Consider the following 16,426-nt stretch of genomic DNA (forward strand, 5'->3'; position numbering starts at 1 on the left):
AAAAAAAGTGAGTTTCAGGACAGGGAGGGCTACACAGAGAAACCTTGAAGGAAGGAAGGAAGAGAGGAAGGAAGATTAAAAAAAAAGGATGGACGGATGGATACTGGTACTCCACCAACTCTCTCCCTATCTTAGACTCACCAGGGTTTGCTGTATGTCTCTCTGCCTGTCTATATGTATGTATTTATTAAAAAAGATTTCTTTATTATGTAAAGTATATCGTGTTTTCCCTGCTTGTAAGTCTGCAGGCCAGAAGAGGGTACCAGATATCATTATAGATGGTTATGAGCCACCATGTGGTTGCTGGGAATTGAACTCAGGACCTCTGGAAGAGCAGACAGTGCTCACTTCTAAGCCATCTTTCCAGCCTCCAGGTTTGCTGATTTTTTTAATCCTTGATACATGAAGCTGTTTCCACCTTGCATATAGCAGTCAAAACCAAACAGAAAAAAATGGCAAAAGGAAATCTTCCTTTCACCCCCAACTCCATCCTCTTTTTGTGCTGGGATAAACCAAGGACTTTAAGCATGGTAGGCAAGTACTGAACTAACTGGGCTACACCAAAGCCCCAGTCTTTATGCAGCTAGGAATAAGCAGCCCGAATACCTGTGAGCCCTGTTTGAAATAGCTGTCCTTAGTCAAACCAGGCCATAGTGAGTGAGCCCTTTTTCAGGTGTTCCTTCTCATCGGACACTTTGGGCCCCACCTGGGATGAAGACGAAGCTGAGTCCACAGGTGAAATAATTAGGCTGGGAGACACTGCACATACCTTTTCCCAAAGAAGTAATGGTGAGTAGACACATTTTATTTTATTTTATTTTTTTTTTTTTTGGGGGGGTTTCTTTTTGGTTTTTCGAGACAGGGTTTCTCTGTATAGCCCTGGCTGTCCTGGAACTCACTTTGTAGACCAGGGTGGCCTCGAACTCAAAAATCCACCTGCCTCTGCCTCCCAAGTGCTGGGATTAAAGGCGTGAGCCACCACGCCCGGCAGTAGACACATTTTAAATGTCAATTGTCTTTTAATACACAAGCACAAAAATGTAGACTCATACAGTTTAAGGTTGAGATGCTAGAGCTTCAGTTAAGCATCTACATTGAAGCCACAGACTATCACTATTGTCCACTAAATATGGACAGCTGTCTGACATTGCAACTGTGTGAGAATCAAAGGCCCCATACGCAGGTAAAGCCAAGGCTGGCCAGTGCATGCAGAGCTGTCACCTAGTCTATTAGGCACACTAGATGAACAGTTATTGATACAGCCTTGAGCTGGGTCACACCTTTGGAGTATTTGATTTTCTGAACCAGTTCAATCACTTTGTTGATGGTCTGCACTAACAAGTTTGTGTTCCTGGAGGCAGCTTCAGGCCCGTGTCCAACAGTCTGTTGCTTAGAGACAGGGGCCTCAGGCTCCCGACGTGCACCCTGGGTCCTCATTCAGCTCCTGTCTGCAGTTCCGCCCTGGCTCGCAGCTGGAACTCTCCGGCCAGCACGTTGCCCCACAGTGCCCAGCCTCCTCCTCACATGGGTCAGACTCTAAGGCAGTGTCCTGTGCCGTGGCCTTCTCTGTATTTCTATAACAGCATTCATACACTGCATGGAAAATTATAGTCTCTTAGGTAACCTCTGAGCTCTAGAAAAGTAGGCAGATGGCACTTCCCCATCCAGGTCCTGGTGACACACTGGGAAATGAGCACCTTGACGGTGCTCAGCCTGTGTGAGGACAGACTGTAAAATGAACTGGAAAACTCTGGTTTATCTTAGTCTCAAAACCTGGCAAGATACAAGGCCACAATAAGGATGGTTTTGGATGGAACGATGAAAGGCTCTTGTGGAAATAGGTACAATAAACTAAGAATCAAGAGGCTTCATTCCATAACTATTGGCTTTGTGGCTTTGGACAATGCCCTTTTCTGAGTTTGATTTCATCACTGTGAAATGAGACACTTGGACTAAGCCATCTCTGTAGTCTCTGTCAGCATTAACACTCTGATTGGAGGGAAGTCTTACATTCCAGCAGCAGACCAAAGCCAGGCGGGAGTGGATAGGGAGCCTAGGTTGGGTTGTGTGATATCAAATGCCATGAAAAATGTATAATTGCAAAATCTGAAACTTTGAGTACTGACATGCTGTAAGTGGAAAATTTCAGCCTGGGTCAGCCAAATGTCTCGTCCAGTAAAGGCACCGTGCCAACAAGCCTGGCCACCCTAGTTCTAATCCAAGGACCCACTCAGTAGGACAAAACTACCAAGTTATCTTCAGAGCTTCATATGGCCACCATGGTATCCTATGCACAAAGATAAATATAAACAGGTAGCTGCAGGGCTACTATGGTAATTTTTTATTGTATATTATATATTATATGGCTGATTTTATGTCAACTTGATGGACGCTGAAGTCATTGGAGAGGAGGGAACCCCAATTGAGAAAATGCCTCCATACGATCAGGCTGTAGGCAAGCCTGTAGGGCATTTTCTTAATTATTGATATATGTGTGAGGGCCCAGCCCATTGTGGGTGGAGCCATGCCTGGGCTGGTGGTCCTGGGTTCTATAAGAGAGCAGGCTGAGCAAGCCAGGAAGTGGTACTCCTTCATAGTCTCTGTGTCAGCCCCTGTTGAGGTTCCTGTTTTTACTGCTGTGGACAGTGAGCTGATGTATGGAAGGGTGAGTAAAATAACCCTTTCCTCCCCAAGCTGCTTTTGGTTATAGTGTTTCATCACAGCAATAGCAACTCTAAGACATATACATACATAAAATTCTCAAGAATAAAGAATGAGCTGGAGAGATTGCTTAATGGTTAAGAGCACTGACTACTCTTCCAGAGGCCTTGACTTCAATTTCCAGTAATTCCATGGTGGCTCATAACCATCTGTAATGGGATGAGATGCCCTCTTCTGGTGTGTCTGAAGACAGCTACAGTGTACTCATATACATAAAATAAATAAATAACTCTTTTAAAAAAAATAAAGAAAAACTGGTTAGATGTGGTGCATGCCTTTAATTCCAGCACTCAAGAGAAAGAGACAGAAGGATCTCTGTGAGTTTGAGGCCATCTTGGTCTATATAGTAAGTTTCAGGACAGTCAGAGCCTCACAGAGAAACGCTGTCTCAAAAAAAAAAAAAAAAAGAAAAGAAAAAGAAAAAAGGGGGTTGGGGGCTGGTGAGAGGTCTCAGCGGCTAAGAGCACTGACTGCTCGTCCAAAGGTCCTGAGTTAAAATCCCAGCAACCACATGGTGGCTCACAACCACCTGTAATGAGATCTTACGCCCTCTTCTGATGTGTCAGAAGTCAGCTACAGTGTACTTATTTATAATAATAAATAAATCTTTGGGCCAGAGCAAGCAGGGACTGAGCGAGCAGGGCTGACCGGAGTGAGCAGAGGTCCTAAAAATTCAATTCCCAACAACCACATGAAGGTTCACAATATCTGTTCAGCTACAGTGTACTCATATATAAAAGAAATAAATCTTTTTAAAAAAAGAAAAAGGAAAAGAAGAAATGTTGAGGCTGTGTGTTAAGGCATATATGAAACAGGAATGGATCGGGTCCTCCCGCTAGCAAAGATTGTTTTATGTATGAGCCTATTTCCAAAGTTGTAAATCCTTTTGGCTCTAAGCACTCAGGTGTGGGGTATATATCCTATTACTTGTTTTCAGATTAGACACAGAGCTCCAGAGAATCAATTCAGTCAAGAAAAAAATTCAAGAGGTAGGGCAAAAAAAAAAGGAAAAAAATTCAAACTAAAATTTTAATCATAACTTAAAAAGGCCAAGAATAAAAACAAAGAGAAAGCTGGGGTGTAGTGTTTGAATTTCACGTGATAAAAGGGCACCTTCCTCTTATGTTTAGATGACTATGTCGGATAACAGTCGTACACTTTGACGGGCATCTAATTTAGGCTTCGCTCCCAACCCCTAAGTTTTAGGGAATGGTACTAGCCACAGCCAGCTTGATGCAGCAGCAGCCCTGCATCTCTGGTACCCACTCTCCTACAGCAAGGTGACGATGCAGCACTGGAAAACTGCACGCAGGCTGGGGAGCACATGTCCTACACGGGTGTTACAGGTCATGGTATCCTGAGCAGCTGGGACAATATATTGCTCATGTATATTGTTGGACATGTTGTTCCTATTAGCTTTTAATATATCTAACAAACTTCGTCGATGGTTTAAAACTTCAGCCTTAATATTCTCTTTCTCAGGTGCTCAAAATTCTAAGGACTTACGGTCTAGAAAAGCCTCGGCTTCACCAGGCGTTGAGCCACCTGAGGAAATGTTGAACCCTGGCCCATTGGGTTTTCTTTCCCAGAATGGGCCACCTTGTGAGGCAGGTGAGCTGCGCTGGGGTCTGAGTTCTTGACGCTGCCTGCAGCAGCGTGTGTCATGCTACTGTGCCCACATGTAGGTCAGAGGGCTGCTGGTACAGGGCAGGCGTCTGTCTCCTTCTACTCTAGGTCCTGAGGGTTGAATTCCGATCATCTGGATTGGCAGCAAGCACCTCACCTGCTGAACCATCTTGCCAGTCCATGAGCTCTGTTTTAATTAAATTAAAAATATATTCCTGTCTTAGTTAGGGTTTTACTGTTGTGAACAGACTCCATGACCAAGGCAGCTCTTCTTATAAGACAACATTTAACTGGGCCTGGCTTACAGGTTCAGAGGTTCACTCCATTATCATCAAGATGGAAGCATAGCAGTGTCCAGGCAGGCATGGTGCAGGAGGAGCTGAGAGTTCTACATTTTTATCTGACGGCTGCTAGGTGAAGACCGTCTTCCAGGGAGCTAGGACAAGGGTCTTAAAGCCCACACCCACAGTGACACAATTACTCAAAGAAGGCCACGCCTATTCCAACAAGGCCATATCTCCAAATAGTGCCACTCTCTGAACCAAGCATATTCAAACCACCACAACTCGTAAACTGAGCCTAGTGGCTGATGGTGTAATCCCAGCACTTGGGAAGCTGAGGCAGATGGATTGGTGTGAAAAGTTTGAGGACAGCCTGGTATATAGAGTGAATTCTAGAACAGTGACTGATCTTATAGAGTGAGAACCTCTTTAAAAAACAAAACCAGTTATAAGGTCATTGTTGGCCTGGGGCTATAGCTCAGTGGAAGAGAGTGCCTGCACATGAGGCCTGGGCTCCATCTTTCCCGTAGTGTGTGTGTAAAACTATTTGTTTTCGGGGCTGGTGAGATGGCTCAGTGGGTAAGAGCACCCGACTGTTCTTCCGAAGGTCCAGAGTTCAAATCCCAGCAACCACATGGTGGCTCACAGCCATCTGTAACAGAGAGATCTGACGCCCTCTTCTGGAGTGTCTGAAGACAGCTACAGTGTACTTACATATAATAAATAAATAAATCTTAAAAAACAAAAACATATCTTTAAAAAAAAAACCATTTGTTTTCAGGGATTCCATTGTAAAAACCCACTGTAATCTCTCTTAGCATCAGAAACTCCTCCTATGAGCATGGTTCCAAGTGCCAGGAAGCTAGGCGAGCCGATCCGAGCTGCCATTCCTTTACATCCTCCCTACCATCCTTCTGAGCCTAGAGCACCATGTCCCATAGGCAAAGAATACCTCTGGTCAAGTCGCTACTTGTCTACGCCGACTTCTGGAGAGCACATGGCACCTTCTGTGGTAAGTGGAAAGGTCTTCTTATAATTGGCTAGAAGCCCATATATTACTTATTTTTGCTGCTGGTGATTGAACCTAGAGCCTTGAATAAATATGCTGAGCACACACAGTCCAGCTGACTGTACCCCCGTGCTGAGTGCACACAGTCCAGCTGACTGTACCCCCATGCTGAGCACACACAGTCCAGCTGACTGTACCCCCGTGCTGAGCACACACAGTCCAGCTGACTGTACCCCCATGCTGAGCACACACAGTCCAGCTGACTGTACCCCCGTGCTGAGCATACACAGTCCCGCTGACTGTACCCCCCGTGCTGAGCACACACAGTCCCGCTGACTGTACCCCCGTGCTGAGCACACACAGTCCAGCTGACTGTACCCCCGTGCTGAGCACACACAGTCCAGCTGACTGTACCCCAGTCCCAGAAGCTCATCTACTTTTAAGAAGTCTCTGCTAGAATGGTTGTCAGGTCTGAGCCAGGCACAATGACACATACTCAATCATAACACTTGGGAAGCTAAGATGAGGGTCATTGGGAATTTGAGGCCAAGCTGGGCTATACACTGAGACCCTCGCTCTCATTCACAAACAACAAACAAATATAAACTAAATAAAATAAACTAAATTTAAATAAACAAATAATCGAAGTATCTTATTCCTTTTTTTTGAGACAAGGTCTTCCTGTGTGTGTACTCCTGGCCAGCTAGCCAGGAACTTGTGTTGTAGACTAAACTGGCCTTCATTCAACTCAGAGATCTGCATGCTTCAGCCTCTCCAGTGCATCATTCTTAACATTTCCCTCAGAAGGCTGGTCGTGTATCTCATTTGGTAGACTGCCCGCCTAGAACACACAAATCCCCAACATTTTGTAAACCCAGTTCTCAGGGCACAGAGGCAAGAAGACTGGAAATCCACATTTATCCTTAGCTATAAGAGACCCCGTCTTGGGCTGGTGAGATGGCTCAGTGGGTAAGAGCACCTGACTGCTCTTCCAAAGGTCCAGAGTTCAAATCCCAGCAACCACATGGTGGCTCACAACCATCCATAACAAGATCTGACTCCCTCTTCTGGTGTGTCTGAAGACAGCTACAGTGTACTTACATAAAATAATAAATAAATCTTTAAAAAAAAAAAAAAAAAAAAAAAAGAGACCCCGTCTTAAAAACAAGTTGGGGTTGGAGAGATGAGTCAGTGCTTAAGAGCACCAGCTTCTCTCCCAGGGGACCCAGGTGGCAGCTCACAACTTCCAGTCACTTAGTCCCAGAGGATCAGACACCCTCTTCTCTGTAGAGACACATGTGTTGCATAGTCATACACACTGGCAAAACACCCATATACACAAAATAATAAACTAAACAAGTAAAAATAACAACCTAATAATAAACTAAAAAAGTAACTTACTTTGAGTTTTTCAACATGGAGTTTCTCTGTGTAGTCCTGGCTGTCCTAGAATTTATTCTATAGACCAGGCTGGCCTAGAACTCTGAGATCCACCCGCCTCTGCCTTAGCAGTGTACACCACTGCCCAGCAATAAAATACTTTATAAATTAAAAGAAAAAAGTTGGCTTCTGTGTCTCCCTTTATGCTCTTATCCTAGGCAGCCAGGGAGGGGAAAGCACAAAGAAGACTGGAGGCAGCACATACAGGGCGTTCAGCTTTTGCCGAGCACCGTTCTGGGTACTCTATAGGCATTAGATGATTAGCCTTCAACAGTTGTGGAGTGGATACTGCACTCCAAGGGAAAGCTAATCCAGAGAAATTAATGCCTTGTTTGAGGCTATACCAAAATTGCAGAATCAGAATTTGAGCTCAAGTGTAAACTTCTGGCTTGAGCTGTATATCCCTAATTAAATACTTACAAATTATAAAGAAAAGAACAATCATATATTTTCACTGTTTTGCATAAAGCACTTAATATCTTGGCCTATTTGTTCTTTGCTTGAAAAAAAATTTTTTTTTCATATTATCATCTTGTTCCTAACCTTTCTGGAAAAGCGAGGCACAGACGTGCTGGGGTAGAGCTATAAGGAATGATCTCATTATGAAGAAATGCAAATCATCGTCGTGCCAGGGGTGGGGTCACACACCTTTGATCACAGTGTTCAGGGGGTCTGTGAGTTTAAGACAATTGTGGTCTATATAGTGAGCTCTAGGCCAGCCAGGGCTACACAAAGAGTGAGAGCCTAGCTCACAAAAAGGGAGGGAGAGGCAAACCATGCAGGGAAAGTACAGGAGAAATAGCTCTGTGTGCTCAGGGAGGAGGAGGAGGAGGGTGGGGTGGGGCCAGAAGAACTTTGCTTTGTCAGAGCCTTGGGGTTGGTGGGATGGAGCCTGAGGCTCTGGCAACGCTGTTTCTTCCCGTGGGTGATGCTGAATGGGAGACACGTTTCACTTTGAAAAGGTTTTCAAAAAGGGAGTATAAAGCCTGGGTATGGTAACAAGCACCCTTTCCCAGTGCTGGGGAGGCAGGAACAGAAGGGTCTGAACGGGCCAGCCTGGGCTACCTACTGAGTTCCAGACCAGCTATGACACCCACTCTCCAGAGGGGGAAAAGAAAACAGAATATTTTCTAGGTGGGTCCCTATAAGGTTAAGAGAGAAGCTATTAAAAATGTAAGCATCTGTTTGGAGGGCTTTGCCCCAGAGTGTTTCTGGACAGTCTCTGCTGGCTTCTTGGTGCTGGCCTCGTGCCGTGTGGCAAGCACTTCACTGCCTGAGCCGTCTCCTCGGCTTCTCAAACAACCTTTTTTTTTCTGTTTGAATAGGAACCAGATGATGCTTTCTTAACTTCTACCTTATTTAAAGATGATGATCAGGAAACATATCTACCTAAACCTGAAGCCACCAGGACAAGGAAGCCTTCTAAAGGAGAAAGGTAATGTTGCTATGGACTTCAGCACTTACCATATGTCTGTCCTAAAGGGATTTGAAAAGTGAAGGAAGGGGCTGGTGAGATCACTTAGGGTAAAGGTGCTTGCTGCCCAGGGCAGGTGACCAGACACAGATCCCTGAACACACGTAAAGGTAACGGTGGCAAGTCACTCCCCTTAATAATAACTTTTTTTTTTAAATAAAAAGTATCAAAAAATTCTAGCTCTTGGGAACCATAATGAAATATTTGTTAAAGTGTTAATTATAGTCATTTTGAAATGAGTAGTGTATATTTGGCAAGTCAATCGCCATGTAACCACTTTATTACAGAGATGAAAACAGAGCTGCGATCCCCTCAGAGCATCTGCCTTTCTCTCAGAAGGCCAGGAAGCCGTTAACAGAACAAGAACTGCACGCCATGTCAGAGAAACTCTCTCAGCGGCTCTCTGAACTAGACTGGGCAAGTCTTGTCTTTTAATCTTGGTGAGATTTCTGTGGTGAGCCTTTCAGTGGAAGACATTGCTCTCCCAGCAGAAGATGAAACCTAGGCTTAGTGTTAGGAGATGAGTTGTGTTTTGGGTTCTGATAAAAACTTCTGTAAGTCACTCTGGTGGTAGTAGAGCATGCTGTTTAATCCCAGTACCTGGGAGGCAAACCTGGTCTTCAGATTGAGTTTCAGGAGGGGCTGGGGAGATGGCTCAGTGGTTAAGAGCACTGACTGCTCTTTCGGAGGTCCTGATTTTAAAAAGACTTATTTATTTATGTAAGTACACTGTAGCTGTCTTCAGACACACCAGAAGAGGGCATCTGATCTCATTACAGATGGTTGTGAGCCACTATGTGGTTGCTGGGATTTGAACTCAGGACCTCTGGAAGAACAGTCTGCTTTTAACCACTGAGCTATCTCTCCAGCCCAAATCAGCCTTTAAAAAAAAACAAAAAAACACACCAGAAGAGGGCATCTGATCTCATTACAGATGGTTGTGAGCCACTATGTGGTGGCCTCTGTCTTTAATCCTAGCACTTGGGAGAAAAGCCAGGCAGATCTCTGCGTTTAAGGCCAGCCTAGTCTATAGAGCAAGTTCCAGGAGCTACACAGAGAAACTTTGTCTCGAAAAACCAAAAATAAAAATAAAAATAATGAGGAAAAATTGAGTTCTAGGACAGCCTGGGCTACATAGAGCAATTCTGTCTCAAAACCAAAAAAAGTTTCACAAGTCAAGCAGGAAGGACATAAACACTGGCACCCCGCCTTCTTTATAACCAAATGTGGCATAGAGTCCTGATGGAATCACTTCATGTAATTATATTAAACCATTTATTTTTAGTACATCTATACAACTTTGTTACTAAAGACTGATGTGGTATTAAATGGAATAGTGGGTAACCACCTTGAATGATTACATGAAATTTGTGTGGCTTTCTGTAAGGTGTATTGAAGTTGAGCACTGATTGCTAAGAAAAAAAAAAAAGAAAAAAGACAACAGCAGCAATGAGGTCCACGCCTCACTAGATGGACTAGAACTTTTTACATGGGCCAGGTTGCCCTTGAACTTGCTGTAACTCTGCCTCTGAGATCAGAAGTGTGTCTAACCATGCTTTAGATGTTAAATGTAAAGCTGGCTGTCATTGGGCCTCTCCTCCCAGCCCTGAGGATACTGAGGTAGGAAGATCATGAGTTCCGGGCCTGCTTGGGTGGCGCAAAGAAATCCTAGCTCAAATCAAACTCATAAAGTCAATGAAGTCAAGCTGTAGGTGTGTAAGATCCATGGGTTAGGTCTCTACAAGCTTGGTGTCGGTGACTGCCAGAGACGACTTCTAGAAGGCCTGCTCTCCACTACTGTGCACTGGACTTCCTGCTGAAGTCAAGGACAGATAGTGAAAGAATTTCTCAATAGATGTTAAAAACTGCCCTGGGTGATCGAGGAACGGGCGAAACTGATGGTAATGATGGTGATGGCGGAGGTGAGGAGGTGCGCAGTGGGAACGAGGAGATGCTCTCGCAGCACAGTGACAGCGTCATGGAGTACGGACCAAAGAAGCCGAGGCCAGGTACCAACCCAGAGAGGCCTAGAATGAAGCGTCCATGATAGCTTTCCAAGTAGCTCCATGTGCTAAGTTTCATTCTATATGAGGATAAAAAATGATAGCAAACTTGAGTTAGAATTGTTTCTTACTGACATTTCTGTATGTCCCAACTTACGTGTTACTTGTCTCAATATGCACTATTCTTTTTCAATTTCATGCTAACACTAAATATATCCTGTAACTGGAACCTATTTAGGAAATAAAATAGGTTTTATTTTTCCTCACTTAGGAAATTAGAGATCCAGCTGAATCCACAGTGTGCCCCCTTAGCATGACATGAGTATACTGCCCATTAGAGAGGACTCAGTGTCTAGCCATGTTACCTTTTACTGTAAGCAAGCTGCTATTTATGTATTTACATTCCATCCATGGGCCTGCATAGGTAAAAGATAAAGCCCACAAGTTACTTGTCTCACAACCAAGGGCACTTACTTTATACACAGCATACATTCCGCAGCCAGAATTCAATCCAAAGTTGAATATGCAATGCCTGTGTGCTTAACAGTACACATATTCGTGTGTCTGTGTGTATGTGTGTGAGTGAGTGTGTGTGTGTGTGTGTGTGTGTGTGTGTGTGTGTAGGTCTGTTCATATGGGCATGTGCATTTGTGTTTGTGAACATGGATATGGAGGCCTGAGGCCATCATCAGGTTTCTCCCTCCAGTGCTCTTCCTGTTGTTTTGAGCCAGGCTCTCCTGATGGAGGCAGGAACCTTAGCTATGGCAGGGGCTGGCAGTGCGCTGAGCTGGGGTTACAGACACTCTGTCTCACCCGGCTTCTTACCTGAGTGCTGGACGTCTAGACTCATGCACAGACAGCGAGCACCTAGCCTTCCCCATCCCCAACACTCTGCTTGCTTGCTACGACTAAGCACACAGCTTCTTATTAGGAAAGAATACACTTAGCACAAGAGCTAGCCACCCCCCCCCACCTCCCCATTTTTTTTTTTTTTTAAAGATTTAATAGTTTCCAGTTAGGAACTAATGGCGAATGACTTTTCTGTGTTGCAGGATTTTCTACGTGCAGAAAGGCACCTTACAGGTCCCATTCACTGTCGCCATCTTCAGTGAACAAACACAGACAATTAGAGAAAGAGAAAAAAAGGCAGCACAAATCTAAAGGGACAGACTCATGCCATTTCCAAGCAAAGGTACACCCTCATTCCTTGACTATTACTCGTCACTCACGTACCATTTCCCCTCAGCTGGCTATTACAGTGAACACACCACTGACCAAAGTTCACTGGGCCTGAGTTGAATGGACGGCAGAGGATTATGTAATATGGTGTACATTCTCACTAGAGATACGGTCGTGAAATCATCAAGAAAATAACCTGCTTAGTGTTCAGTGAATGAAGAAAAGAGGTCAATGTGGCCTGCTCTTTTCAGATAGAAGTCAGAGGTAAAGGGAATCAGGAAAGATACAATGGGATGAGACTGTTACTCATTAGAGGAGGCATCTGGGAGCTCAGCTTTTAAGAGCACTTGCTGCTCTTCCAGAGGAGCCAGATAGGATTCCCAGAACCCATACAGTGGCTCACGGCTGTCTAACTGCAGGTCCAGGGGATCCAACACCCTCTTCTGGCTTTCACAGGTACTAGGCAGGCAGACACACAGTGCACAGACATACATGCAGGCAAGGCACCTGGTATCATTACCAGGGAAGATGTGTTATAGAACAGAGATTTTAAAATGTATGGATTTAGTACACTTGTTTGCTGAAGTTGTGGATTTTTTGTTTTGTTTTGTTTTTGTTTGTTTGTTTGTTTTGTTTTGAGACAGGGTTTTCTCTGTAGCCCTGTTATTGAACTTGATCTGTAAACTTGATCTGGGAGATCTGTCTGCCTCTGCCTCTGCCTCTGCCTCTGCCTCTGCCTCTGCCTCTGCCTCTGCCTCTGCCTCTGCCTCCTGAGTGCTGGGATTAAAGGCGAGAGCCACTACTGCCTGGCTGGTGAGTTTTGATAGTGTCAATTAAATTGGTGAAAACTAGAAGACATACAATAGTTATATCTCAGAGGTTGGGAGATAGGCAAGTGCTTGCCTTGCAAGCATGAGGCCTGGAGTCTGATCCTCAGGTTCAGTAAGAGACCCTGTATCAGACAGTGCAGTGGGGAGAGGCTGAGGAACACACCCACAGTGATACTTGGCAGGTAACGTCCACCCAGAGGAGCATCAGTATAAAACCTGTGAGAACAGTAAGAAGAAAGCCACTGCCTCAGCTTCACTTCTGTACCGATTACTGTCTGTTAGCACAGTGTGTTTTTATGAAGCAGCCTGAAAGCAACCTGGGAAAATGTGAATGAACTTGGTACTTTTAGACTGGGAATCCAGACAAATGTTCCTGACAGCTGGGTTACATGACCTTATTCTTTTCAGGCACTGACTGAAGCATTTGAACGGGAACTAAGAAAACATAAAGTTCAAGAGAACGTTGGACTTCGAGGGATAAGGGAGGAGGAGGAAGAGGAAGAGGAAACAGTGGGTAAAAGTCTCCACCTGCGATGAGTGCCAGAGCGGGAGGAGGACAGTCACTGGCTCTTAGGAGAAGGCAGGGCTTCACTTCACGCTATAAGAGGTCCTCCAGCTCAGATACAAGAGGACGAAAGTTTAAGGCCTAAACTTTGGCCATAAAGGTTCTTGCATACTGGTTTGTAAAGAGTTAAAATAGGTTTAGTTGACAAAGAGGAGGCAGGATCCCAAGCGTTGTGTACCTGAGTGTGAGAAACCCAAGTCTTTGCTTTCTGCCTCAGAAGATGGTTCCCAGCTGGGTGTGGTTAGTGCATGACCTTCCTGCCAGCACTTTGGAGGCAGAAGCCAGAAGACATCCGTGGTTTGAGTCCAGCCTTATGTGTATATTGAGTCCCAGGATAATCAGAACTAAATAGACCCTGTCTCAAATAAACAACATGCAGACGCTCCAGCGAAAGCAGGACAGAGGTTCAGGAGGTGTAAACGCATGCTTTGAATTTGTTGAGGTTTTCTTAATATACTTAGAAAAGGTTATAAAGAAAGCAGCCCATACAAATGTCAATAGCATTGTATTTAGGTATGGTACTGTGGTTACTAACGTGGGGAAAGGCTGGTTTGTTGGGGGAGAGAAAACCAAGATTAAGAAGGTGGTTGGTAGTCAGCTGTTCTGTCAGAGTGTTGTCTGAGAGGACTATGTAAAAGCGTTTGTAGACCCCCTTCTCTCCTCTGTTCTTTTCATCCGCCTCTAAGGGGAAGTCATACAGAGAAGTCGTTCCTAAAGGAACTTCCAAACGGAGTCAGGTCCAGAAGACTTACTCCAGAAAAACTGCAGCTCCAAGTCCAAAAGGAGATGGTCGCCTGAAGTCAAGCAAGGCGTCTCCGAGTAAGAGCCTCTGACGTCCTCGATGCCAGCCAGCAGGCAGCCTCTGGGCACAAAGGTCGCATTCCAGAGGCTGCTGAAAACAGACATCCACCAGTTAGCTGTCAAAAGTCCCTTCTTGTGTTACTACTACCATAGGGCTGGACTTCTGTAATCAGAACCAGCTCTTAAATCAGGCACCATCTGTGGACACCCAAAGAACTCAGGGTTCTGCTGCTCCGACAGAAGTCTCTCTCCCGCACTCTAGTTACCTTTTGGTGGTGGTGGTGGTTGCTCCATTTGTCTTTGGAAAGCTGGTAGAAGGCAAGGGATGGATGCTTCAAGCAAGCAGATGGCCCGCTCAGCCCTATATGCTGACAGTTGGTTCTCCTGAGGTAGAGCGAGCCTTGGTACAAGGAAACAAGGTCAGGTGAATGCCAGGCTTCCAACTGTTAACCAGCAGGGACAGTTCTCTCCAGCCATATGCCTGCAAGCCAGCTGAGGTGGCTTCCGTTTTCACTCACAGGAAGCATCTGCCTACAGGCCCCGAGGCTGCTAAGGGGTGTGGATGGACTCCTCAGACTGCAGTGGGAACTTTTCAGCTTTTCAGCCTCAATTGTAGGAATACAGGAGTAGCATACACTCCAGATGGTTCTTTTTAGGGCCAGCACCACAGCCCTGAGATTAGCTTAGTTTAGCAGGCAGGTGGGGATGAGAATTCTTTTAGATTAACAGCATCTCTCATTTCCTCACAGTGAAAGTAAGTGAACACAGTCTGCTATCCCTGATGCTGGAACAGTTTCCATTTCTCTATGTTTCTGACCCAACACTGACCAAAATGTGGAAGCAGCAGATGGCCCAGGTTGAACAACTCAAAAGGGAAGCGCAGAGAGAGAACCGATCCAAGAAGAAACTCCAGGATGAAGTAAGTCCCTGCCTAAGCCTAAGTGCACAGATACACACAGGGAGAGCTTGTCCTCCACTGGACCATTAACCTCCTTGCTTTGTGTTCTCCTTAAAGATAGAAGAAGCCCTGAGAAGGCATGACCTCCTCACTGCTCTTGTCAAGAAAGAATATGACCATAACAAGAGGCTGGTATGTCAAGAACAAACAGAGTAGTGCCCTTTTCCTTATCGGTACCAACTAGGCAGCAGACTCTTGTAACACGTGCCTGTGGGAGTGAGTGGCTATCTCAAGCTTTAACTCAGAACTGATTGGGAAAATATATCCCACACTGCACCAACACAGACCTGAACACACACCCAGCAGTTGGCTGCAGAACTCTTTTTATCCCTGCCACATGGCTGTTTTTCACTTCTTTATAGTAACAAATTAGGGATGGTATTTTCTGAGATGAAAGCCTAAGCTTTCAGATGTAATATGAGTTGCCTGGCTTTCTCTTTGATGAGCAAAAGGCAGAGTTGAAATTTTATCCCATTTCTGTCTCTACCTCCACAGCCCATGTAGGTGCTTAGAGTAGTAGCTTAGTGCTGTTGTCTCCGATCCCAGGCAGAGAGCCAGTTTTGTTATAGTTTGGATTAGAAATCATACTTATCATCCCTAGCTAATATAGTGACCAGATAAGGCAGAGTCAGCCTGCCAAAGATACTTAAAAATCTTCAGTTGGGAATAGAGCTCTGGAAATAGTAATCTTAAATAGTTTCTAAAAAGGCATCTTCAAACTTGCCTGGTCACTGAGTCAAGACCATCTGACGGACCCAGTCGACAGGACACAGGATGGTGGCTCATCAGTGTCAGGGCCCATGTGCTCTGCACAGTGAGACGTCAGTGCCGCTCCACAGACTGTGGGGATGCAGCTGCCATGGTCTTTCCTGCCTGCCCAGCTTACAGCTGGAAGGCGTCATTCATGGTGGGGAGCTGAGGGGATGAGCTGAATGCTCAAGCTGGCCCTCTGCTTGCCTTCTTCCCCCTTCCCTAGCAAGACTTCAGGGACCGAATTCAGAGACAAAGGTTGACCCAATCAAAGATAAAAGAAAATCGTCATCAAAGTGTTCGTGCCCGGAAATATTATGATGATTACAGAGTTCAGTTACGTGCAAAAATGATGAAGATGAGAACCCGGGAAGAAATGGTATGTATACCTTTCTGTCTGTCTAGCTCTGCTAAGGGGAACTTATGTTTGGAACCAGTTTCTTTGTCTATAAATCTTACCTCAATTTGGATCCAAAATCCAAATCTACGTCCCATATGCAGTCAGGACTTGTGCTTGATGGTGATTCACTGCCCGGCCGTGGATTCCCGTCTCCTCTGTCTTCATGGCCCTCCTCCTAAGATGCAGCCACAAGTTGCTCGACCTCCTTCACATGCTCTGCAGTACAGCTGCTCTAAGGGTTTGAGAGCACACTGCAGACAACAGAAATTAAGGCATGCTTGCGTGATGCAGCACATGCAAAGAATTACCATGCTGTGAGTTGTTCCCACAAGATGCACTGATGGTCGAAGCCTAACCAAAGTGTGAGGACCCCCAAGTTACTGGTAACA

At 45.2% G+C, this 16,426-nt stretch overlaps 1 protein-coding gene across 5 annotated transcripts in view; it reads left to right on the forward strand.

The window, feature by feature from the left end:
* The window catches only part of Cep95 (centrosomal protein 95), a 30,222-nt gene that overhangs the window by 12,150 nt on the left and 1,646 nt on the right, over positions 1 to 16,426 (forward strand). The window contains exons 6-17 of one of the 5 annotated variants that reach the window (XR_879703.3): positions 674 to 789; positions 4,204 to 4,332; positions 5,447 to 5,640; positions 8,403 to 8,512; positions 8,839 to 8,968; positions 10,407 to 10,560; positions 11,607 to 11,746; positions 12,972 to 13,077; positions 13,815 to 13,947; positions 14,679 to 14,848; positions 14,945 to 15,019; positions 15,864 to 16,016. Coding sequence is in view for 4 of the 5 variants with exons in the window: in NM_177088.3 (NP_796062.2) it covers positions 674 to 789; positions 4,204 to 4,332; positions 5,447 to 5,640; positions 8,403 to 8,512; positions 8,839 to 8,968; positions 10,407 to 10,560; positions 11,607 to 11,746; positions 12,972 to 13,073; positions 13,815 to 13,947; positions 14,679 to 14,848; positions 14,945 to 15,019; positions 15,864 to 16,016 (1,606 nt within the window). In the remaining variant the exon portion in view is untranslated. Of the gene's footprint in view, positions 1 to 673; positions 790 to 4,203; positions 4,333 to 5,446; positions 5,641 to 8,402; positions 8,513 to 8,838; positions 8,969 to 10,406; positions 10,561 to 11,606; positions 11,747 to 12,971; positions 13,078 to 13,814; positions 13,948 to 14,678; positions 14,849 to 14,944; positions 15,020 to 15,863; positions 16,017 to 16,426 lie in introns of those variants that run through there. The other 4 variants (NM_177088.3, NM_001166685.1, XM_006533544.3 and 1 more) reach the window with 4 other exon arrangements.

This window comes from Mus musculus, chromosome 11 (assembly GCF_000001635.26).
Source record: "Mus musculus strain C57BL/6J chromosome 11, GRCm38.p6 C57BL/6J".
In the NCBI taxonomy this organism is placed as follows: Eukaryota; Metazoa; Chordata; class Mammalia; order Rodentia; family Muridae; genus Mus; species Mus musculus.